Source organism: Petaurus breviceps, unplaced genomic scaffold (genome assembly GCF_028583685.1).
Source record: "Petaurus breviceps papuanus isolate PSGF00001 unplaced genomic scaffold, PetGlider_PUasm1.0 180, whole genome shotgun sequence".
Lineage (NCBI taxonomy): Eukaryota > Metazoa > Chordata > Mammalia > Diprotodontia > Petauridae > Petaurus > Petaurus breviceps.
The window spans coordinates 2816053-2825577 of record NW_027185782.1 but is presented as its reverse complement, the minus strand read 5'-3'; the positions used below and the strand labels follow the sequence as shown (position 1 = coordinate 2825577).

At 40.3% G+C, this 9525-nt stretch overlaps 1 protein-coding gene across 2 annotated transcripts in view; it reads right to left on the bottom strand.

The window, feature by feature from the left end:
- The window catches only part of ZFR2 (zinc finger RNA binding protein 2), a 134113-nt gene extending 133714 nt beyond the window's left edge, over positions 1-399 (bottom strand). Inside the window, exon 1 of one of the 2 annotated variants that reach the window (XR_011168113.1) lies at positions 293-385. Coding sequence is in view for 1 of the 2 variants with exons in the window: in XM_069086839.1 (XP_068942940.1) it covers positions 293-345 (53 nt within the window). In the remaining variant the exon portion in view is untranslated. Of the gene's footprint in view, positions 1-292 lie in introns of both variants that reach the window. The other variant, XM_069086839.1, reaches the window with a different exon arrangement.
- Positions 400-9525: the final 9126 nt, after the last annotated feature.

The window sequence follows — 9525 nt, the reverse complement described above, 5'->3', positions numbered from 1 at the left end:
CTTTGCTGCAGCCGGAACCGGCCAAAGCCCCCGAAGGGGGGAGGACCGTGCAGCAGGGGGCCGGGCCGGACTGAGCCGGGCCCGGCCGGGGCAGCCAGCGCCTCAGCCTCCCCGGGCGCTCAGCGCCGCCTCCAGCTCGCCCGGATCCGCCGACCACACCCCGCCACACGCCACAGTCCCGGTCCGGCTCCATTCTGAGACGCCGGGACCTGCAGACGAAGGAAGCCGGACCCGCAGCAGGCCGGCGCTCCGGAGGGGCGTGGGGAGAAGGGGCGGCGGGGCGGGGAGGTACCTGTACTGCGGACCGGCACCGGGCGCGAAACCGTAATAGTTGCTAGCCGCCATCTTGGTGTCTTCACAGAACCCTGCCGGCCCGGGAGGGGGAGGAGAGAGGGAGAAAGGGGCGCTCGGCACGTGACCCTCGCCCCCCTCCCGCGCGCATGCGCTTCGCGCCCCCGGCACGCGCCCACTGCTCGCTCGAGGACAGCCTGACTGACCTCAGATATCCCCCCCAAACCATCTTCCTAAGCAGCCCTCCCCTAGCAAACACCCCCTTCCAATATCACTGCAGCACTGGAGACCCCGCCCAAAATCAGGCCTTCCTTAGCACCACCTTCATGGCAGCCCATCCCTGGACCCCTTTAATGACCCCTTCTCAAAGCCAGATCTCCATCCCCTGCCATCATATCAACCCATCCCTGCACCCGTCCGGCTTCTGCTCTCAAAGCCAGATCTTCTTCAGGACCGACCCCCTTCTCAGAATGCCAGCCCTTCTTCAGCCTCTCCGTCAAGGAAGACTCCTTGTCAATTCCCTGGATTCCCCCTTCACCGGACCAGACCTTCCTTAGTGCTTCCTCACCCCTCGATGCACCTTCTCAATACCAGCCTTCCTCCGCTTGCCTGTAGTGGCCCTCCAGAAGCCAGACCTTCCTGGCTCAGAACTCACTATGGTCCCTTTGTCAGGACCAAAGCTTCCCTGGAGCCTCCTCTCCGGAACTCTCAGGCTGCTTGGAGAATAGATGCTAAGGAAACTCCAGGAAAAGAAACTGTGACAACCTGGAAGGGGTCAAAACTGAAGCAGAGAATGAAAGAGATGCCTTTCAAAGTTGGTATACATTTTACTTTTTTTTTTTAATTGTAAACATTTGTGGCCTTCTTACCACATTCCCTGTATGTGATATAAGTACCTGGGATAAATACATGGGTAGAATAAACATATACCAATGGTGTGGCTCACCAGGAGTACCAGATCATAAGTGAGGAGACAGATAAAAATCCAGCCAAGGGTTTCAAATTTTCTCAGATTGCAATATCTGAGTTAGATCAGACTCTATGCAAGCTGTTCCTCTAGGTCTTCCATACCTGGACATTGGCAAATTGACAGTATAAACAAATCCAGGTGGTTCCCCCTCCCTTCCTCCATCATGGCACCTTGCTAAATTTATCATTTCCCTCTAAATTCCAGATTCCATTCTAATATAAAAGATGAAGTGTTTAAAATATGGAATCTGCAATGTATATTTTCAGTTCTTCGGAATATTCTGTAGCATATTTTACTTTCTCAGGCATCTTGGCACTTGTACATTCTGAGATTTAAATATGTTGTGATCATATAGCTTTAACAATATGGAATTAAAATACAAAAGACATATAAACTTCCCATTGTGCCTACTCCTTCCGAATGTTCTCTGAGTTTATGATCTCCTCATAGATTAAAGTGAAGTGGAGAAATAAAGCTCCCTCCAGCTTGTCAGCTACAAAATTTATAGTATTTGTAGGTCATTAGTTTATTTTGGACAGTGCTTACAGTGGCATGGGATCTGCTAGTAACTGCCTAGGTGGGGACCTGTCTACTTCACCCTTCAATCATGATTTCTGCTCATGTTCTTGTAGCTTGAACCTCTATTTCACCCCTGATCTGGTCATTTCATCTCAAGATGTTCAAATAGGAAAATAAATGAAGTGTGGAAGAGAAACAATCCAAAGTGCAGACAGTGTGCTTTTAGTTTGATGTACTATTCCTCTGCCTGTTACCAAAAGGATCATTGTGACCTCCAGAGAGGGAAAAGATCAGAATCTGAGAAAGACTAGAATCTCAGGATTTCCTCCATCAGTCTTCTTTGAATCATTTCCTTCAAGCCCAGGAGATCTCTACAGAGACAGAAAGATAAGACAAGTTCTTTTAAGATATGCGTTCAACAAATACAAATAAAGAATTATTCTGAAGGGAGGCTAGGTAGTGAAGTGAATAGAGAATCAGCCCTGGACTCAGGAGGACCTGAGTTCACATCTGGCCTCAGACACTTAACACAAAAAACTAGCCATGTAACCTTGGGCAAGTCACTTAACCCCAATTGCCCTACCTTCCCCCCTCCAAAAAGCTTAAAAAAGAAGAAGAATTCTGGATTGGGCCTGACACAGACAAACCCCTAGTAAAGGTTTTATTTAGAAACAAATGAGATATTTATAGGTCATTCAACAGTTAACAAAGGAGCTTGCTATAGGAAAGGATACACAACAAGAATTGGCATTGAGAACCCCCTGAGTTGATTCAGCTTAGCAAAGCACCCACCAGCGGAGCCTATGAAGTCAGTAAATATCTTTTTTGAAGTAATATATAATGATGGTGAAGTAATATGTGGTATGGTGTGATGATGTTTGTGGGCTTACTTCCTAAAGACAGGAGCTTAAGGTAAAAAGTAGGCTCATCAAATCCAGCCCCATACCACCATCACCCCTCTTTCAGTGCCCTGGAGATCTGGGCTTCAAGCTTTGGAAATTTGCTGGGGCCTTGGTGGCCAATGGCAGCAGCAGCACTCTGTGCTACAAAAGATCTCTTCAGGAAAGAGGAGGAACAGAAGGGGTAAGATAGATGTCTGATTTTGAAATAGAGCTCAACCCCATATTTCACCTGATCCCAGAATCTCAAAGACCCAAACTCCAAATAACATAAATCACTTCCAACAACAGTGGCACCGGTGTGACTATGCTCTGAACTGCCAGACCAGAGAACTAAGAAGTAGAGGGAATAGGACAGTACATTGTGTATGTGGAGGGGAAGTGGGGAGAGGGTTTCTGTGCAGCACTCTACTAAACCTGAGGGGAAAAGTCCTTTATCCAGCTGACCCAAAAGTTACTTGGGGAGGAGCCCTAGGCTGGAGAACTGTGCATTGGCTTTGAGGTACAGCCTTCTAGGAAGAGAAGGATTCAGAAAGTGAGCAAAAAAGTGAGGAAATAAGGAAAAAAAGACTAAAACAACCAAAGATCTCAAGAAGAAGAAAACTCAAACAGAAATTTTTGAAACATTAACAGCAGAAGGAATATGGTCTCCAGATATAATAAACAATAAATACTACAAAACAAAGGAAAATTTGATAAAAACACTCTGGGGAGGGCGGCTAGGTGGCGCAGAGCATAAAGCATAGGCCCAGGAGTCAGGAGGACCTGGGTTTGGTTCCGGCCTCAGACATTTAACACCCACACACAAAAAAAAAAAAATAGGTGTAACCCCTCTATATTCATAACCAATATCCCCCCAAAAAAACAAAAAAAAAAAAAAAAAGCCTCTGGGGAATTTAAGGAGAACATAGAACCACAAAATAGTGTTCCTGAGGAGTTTGAAAGAGAAATGAGGATTGTGAGAGCAGAATATATGGCCTGCATAGCCTAACATGGCAAAAATAATTGGCAGATTAGAAAAACTTTTATTTGAAACAAGTCTCACCAGAGAAATAAAAGGGACAGCAATGGATTGGGAATGCAAATACACATAAGTGAAGGACAATCTAGAAGCAGAGAAGCAAAAAACAACATTAAAAGAAAATTTGCTCTCTGTCTGATCAAAATATACTGATCTCAAAGATGGGATCCATAGAAACAGCCTAAGGATTAAGGGTCAGAAGAACAGTAGTCAAAAAACCTGAACACCATAATGCAAGAAATAATAGAAGAGAACTGCACAAAACTTCTAAACAATGAAAATGAAATATCAATTTTAAAAATTCTTAGATCACCATTAGGAAAAAAAAAAAACAGGACTGCATACTCAAAGATACATGGTGGTTAAAATTTAACAATTCAATTCAGAAACAAGAAGTTCTGCAAGTGACCAGGAAAAAGATCTTCAAATACAAAGGAAAGGAAATTTGAATAACATAAGACTGTTCTGTACCCTGAAGTGTACTCAGACATGACTGAAAAAAACAGCCGAACAGCAGCAGCAGCAGCAGAGACCCCAGTAAGAGACTTCTTTCTAAGTGTGCAGAAGGCAAAAGGGGTGAAGGCAAAAGTCAGGTAGCCTTAGTAGAGGAGAGGTAGCCCTGAAGAATTATGGGAGCACATCAATGTGTTTTTGTGGAATTGCATTGCATTGATCTGGACGCATCCACACTCCTCTCTATCACCCTGGTCTCCTCCGCCCTCTTCTTACACCCTGCCATTTGGTAAGGTGGTCCCACAAAAACACATTGATTTACCACCATAATTTCCCAAGCCTGTCTGTGCTACTGCTGCTGCTACTACTATTGTTGTTCATTTGAACAGGCAGTTTTCCAAAGAAGAAATCAAAACTACCAAAACTCATATGAAAAAAAATCATTAGTGATTAAATTAAAACAGTTCTCAGGTACTACCTTTTACCTGTGTAGAATGAAATGTGGTTTCTCAAGTAGACTATTTGCTAAAGTACTAGAAGCCTTTAGGCCTCAGTCAGGTGACCTTGGGGAGAAACGAAACTCCGGAAATCCCCTTGTCACCCCACCTGCCAAATAAGGGAATGTTAACAGAACAGCCAATCAGTTTAAAAGATTACATGAGGAAGGGGAGGGTTGCGGTCCCCCCCCCCCAGCAGTTTTCGGCTATATAACCCACCTTTGGTTTCTGTAGGGCAGCCTCCTCTCTCTGGACTTCCCAATGATGGGACTGCCTGAGTCACTCTGGAGATTCAATAAAACTTCCTGCTTTCACCCTGAGACGTCTCCAAGTAGTCAATTTGGGGTAGAGTCTCTGTACCCCACACATACCTATCAAATTGGCTAATCTGACAAAAAAAGAAAATGGCAAATGCTGTAGAGGATGTGGGAAGATATGTGCATTAATGCACTATTCACGGAATTGTGAATTGTCAAACCATAACTGAGAATGATTTGAAACTGTGCCCACAGGTCTGTAACACTGTGCATACCCTTTGACCTAGCAATACCATTATTAGATTTGTATCCCAAAGAAATTTTTTTTTAAAAGGAAAAGGACCTATATATACAAAAATATTTGTAGCATCTCTTTTTTTATGGTGGCAAAGAATTGGAAAGGAATGGCTAAACTAGTTGTAGCATATAATTGTGATTGAATACTATTATGCTATAAGTAATGATGAAGGGGATGGTTTCAGAAAAACCTGGTAAGATATGAACTGATGCAAAGTGAGGTAAGCAGAACCCAGAGAACTTTGTACATAGTGATAGCAATATTGTAATAAGGATCAACAATAAAGGCTTAGCTACTGTAACTAATACAATGATCCGATACAATTACAAAGGACTCAGATTTCACCTCCAAAGAGAGAACAGATGAACTCTGAGTGCAGATTGAAGCACACTTTTTTCACTTTTTAAATTTTTCTTACTTTTTTTTTTGCAACATAGCTAATATGAAAATTGTACCAAGATACACACAAGAAAAATATGAACACAATTACAACATACTTTTGACACAAATAAATACATATTTAAACAACTGGAGAAGTATTCTTTGTTCATGGTAGATAAAAATGGGTAGACTGAGCCAATATAATAAAAATTACAACTCTACCTAAATTAATTTACATATTCAGTGCCATACCAATCAAACTATCAAACAATTATTTTTTATAGCTAGAAGAAAATGATAACAAAATTTATCTGGAAGAAAAAAAGATCAAGAATATCAAAGGGTCAATGAAAAATAAGTGAAAGAATATGGCCTACAGTACTAAATTTCAAGCTATACTACCTAGTGTGTGCCAGGCACTCTCTGTGCAAAATACTTTACAATTATTATTTCATTTGATCTTCAAAATAACTCGAGGTAGGTGCTATTATCACCCTCATTTTATGAGGGAAACTAAGGCAAATAACAATTAAATGATTTGTCCAGGGTCACACAACTAGTAAGTATCTGAAGCTGGATTTGAATTGAGCTCTTCCTGACTCTAGGCCCATACTCAATCCATGTACCACCTTGCTGCCTTTTTGAGATGAAAGGACCATGAACCCTAGCACCAAAAGAGGTTGCCAACTGTTGATTAAAAGGAAAATTTTCCTTAGAAATTGGAAGAAAAGAGCAGGCTCAAGCAGCCTACCTAGCATAGATATAGTAGAGAACTGTTGGTAAGGAGCAGAGAGAAAACCAGTTTGGCTGCGTTAAAGTGTGCAAGTCAAAGACTAATGTCCAGTGAGGTTGGAAAGGTAGGTTGGGGTGAGACTGTGTAGGACTTTAAAAACTAAAAAGAAGAATTTATATTCTAGGCTAGAAGCAATGGGAGGCCACTGGGTTTGGTTGAGCAGTAGGTCACATTGGGCAAATCTGTTCTTAAGAAAATTACTTTGGCAGCCCTGTGTAAAATGGGCTGGAATTGTGAGAGATTTGAGACAGGGAGAACAATTAAGAGACTGTTGGCAGTAATCTAGTTGAGAGGTGATAATTGAAGTGGTGCCTATGTGAGTAGAGAAAAATGATCAGAGGCAAGAAATGTTGTCAAGATAGAAACGGTAAGATTTCATTAATAATTTTTTTTTATTAAGAGCAAAAAGCATTTTTGTACCATTAAATAAAATTAAAATTATTTTAATTCTTATTTTATTTTTATCTTTTTAAATTTGTGTATAATTTATAAAGTATATAATATACCAATACAGTATTACATATATAAAGAATTTATAAATAAATATACATATATTATGGGTGTATACTCAAAAATATTTTACTGATGGGGTGACCTACCTTCCTTCATATATTTTTCATTGATTCCCTTCATATTCTTGACTTTTGTTTCTTCCAGATGAATTTTATTGCTATTTTTTCCAACTCTATAAAATAATTCTTTGATGGTTTGAGTTGTATATCATTGAATAAGTAAATTAACTTAAGTGGAATTGTCACTTTTATTGACTTGGTCTACCCATGAGCAATTAATATTTCTCCAATTGTTTAAATCTGCCTTTATTTCTGTGAAAATTGTTCTGTAATTGTGTTTTATAATCCCTGGGTTTATCTTGGCAAGTATTTAATATTATCAGCAGTTATTTTAAATGGAATTTCTCTTGCTGCTGGATTTTATTGGTAGTATATAGAAATGCTGGTAATGTATGTGGGTTTATTTTATATCCTGCAACTTTTCTGAAGTTGTTGGTTATTTCAACTAGGTTTCTTGTTGATTGGAGTCCTATAAGTAAAACTATCTGTCTATTTGAAGATAATAAAATTAGTTTTTGTGCCATCATTAAGCTAAGATGGGTTTTTACAGTTCTTTCTTTTTTTCTTTTTTCTTTTTTTCTTTTTTTGCTTTTTAGAGGGCAATTGGGGTTAAGTGACTTGCCCAGAGTCACACAACTAGTTTTTGTATTAAGTGTCTGAAGCTGGATTTGAACTCAGGTCCTCCTGAGTCCAGGGCCAGTGCTCTATTCACTGCAAAACCTAGCCGCCCCCAGTTTTTACATTTCTTAATACAATTAAACTTTATTTTTAAAATGTAAAAACATTCTTAGCTCAAGGGCCTTAGAAAAGCAGGTCTTAGGCCTAATTTGGTCTCTCCATAGTTTGCCCACCCTTGTTCTAAAGCAATAGTCCCAGTTCTCCTGTAACTTCCTTTCAAAGGAAGGAAGGAAAGAGAAAGAAGGAAGGAAGAAAGAAAGAAAAGAAAGAGGAAGGAATGAAGAAGCCTTTAAAAATGCTAATTGTAAATAGTATTCATGAAATGGCCCAAGTCCCTAGACATTCCATTGATTACCAAGATGGAATCTCCCTGCCAGTTTAATTAATCACAAACTGTTATCTACAGTTCTCCTTTCACTTACACTCTCTAGAGCAAAAACAAGCTCAGAAGGCAGGTAAATTATCTTATTTTTATCTAGCAAACAATTGTTTAAAATGTTAATAATTAATAAGCAAAACTTTTAAAAATATATATGTATGTTTTTTAAGACTCTTAGTAATGAACTGGTGGTGGGGAGAGACAGTAAAACGAAAGAAACAGAGAATGGAATAGATTCACCATTGTTTCAGCATTTTCACTAAAATTATCACATTCTTCAAGCTTCTCCTAATAATCCTAGCTTTGAGCCAGGGAAAGGAAATGGCTCCAGCAACATTAGTCAATCCCCTGGGAAGAATCCACCTGTCACTACCACTAAACTTTTCTTGCCAGCTCTTCTCCCTTGTCCTTCTCAAAAGAGATTTGCTCCTTTGTTCAGTGGTGTCTCATTCTTCATGACCCTATTTGGAGTTTTCTTAGCAATGATACTAGAGTGGTTTGCCAAGGCTTTCTCCAGCTTATTTTACAGGCGAGGAAACTGAGACAAACAGGGTGAAATGACTTGTCCAGGGTCACACACTAATAAGTATCTGATGCAGGATTTGAACGTGGATCTTCCTGACTTCAGGCCCAGCATTCTATCCACTGTACCACCTAGCTGCCCTTTAAAACTCCTACATTATCAGAAAATTAACTACAAGTTAAACAAAATGGCCTCTGAGGTCCTTTCCAACTTTTGAGACACTATAAATCTCTAGACTTTGAAACATCTTTTAGCCCAGCCTCTGGATTATCCAAATGAGGAAAAGAGGTACAAAGAGGGCAAGTGACTTTGATTTTAATGGTCAGAAGAAGGATTTAAATCTAAATCTTTGAAATCCAAATCCAGAACTCTTTCAGCTATGTTGAAAGCATTGTCCCTCCTTCCCTATGACTACCTATCTCATTCATCAGAGGAATGATTCCATGAGTTTTATGCTGAGTGCCACCGTGATTTGGCTTTCTTCTTCCTTATCTCCACCCCCAAATTAGGCAAGAACAGATCTGCTTAATGCTTGGACTATAAATCATGTGAAACCATAGGTGCTGAATGAAGTCATGTTAGTGACTTAGTAGATGGCATTCTTCCAATGCAATTGTTCTGACCACTTGTGGTTGTCGTCTGGCAGGTCTGGCAGTATAGATATCCTGCTATGTCCTGGCTGAAGTACAAATGGGTAATGGCATACTGCCTACCTAAAACTGTGCTTGTACTTTTAATTAGATAATGGATTCTGCCCTGTGGGCAGCTGCTGCAATATTTGGCTATCATTTTCCAAATGGTGTGCATTTGGTGACATATCCTCTTCTGTGTAATATAAAATGTTAGACAGATACTACTATACAGATTACTGTACTGGATCAGAGCCTTTTCTGATCCCACTAACACAAGTCCCATCCCTCTGTTGATTATCTATTTATCTTGTCTATATCTTGTTTGTACATAGTGATTTGTAAGTTGTTTCCTTTACTAGACT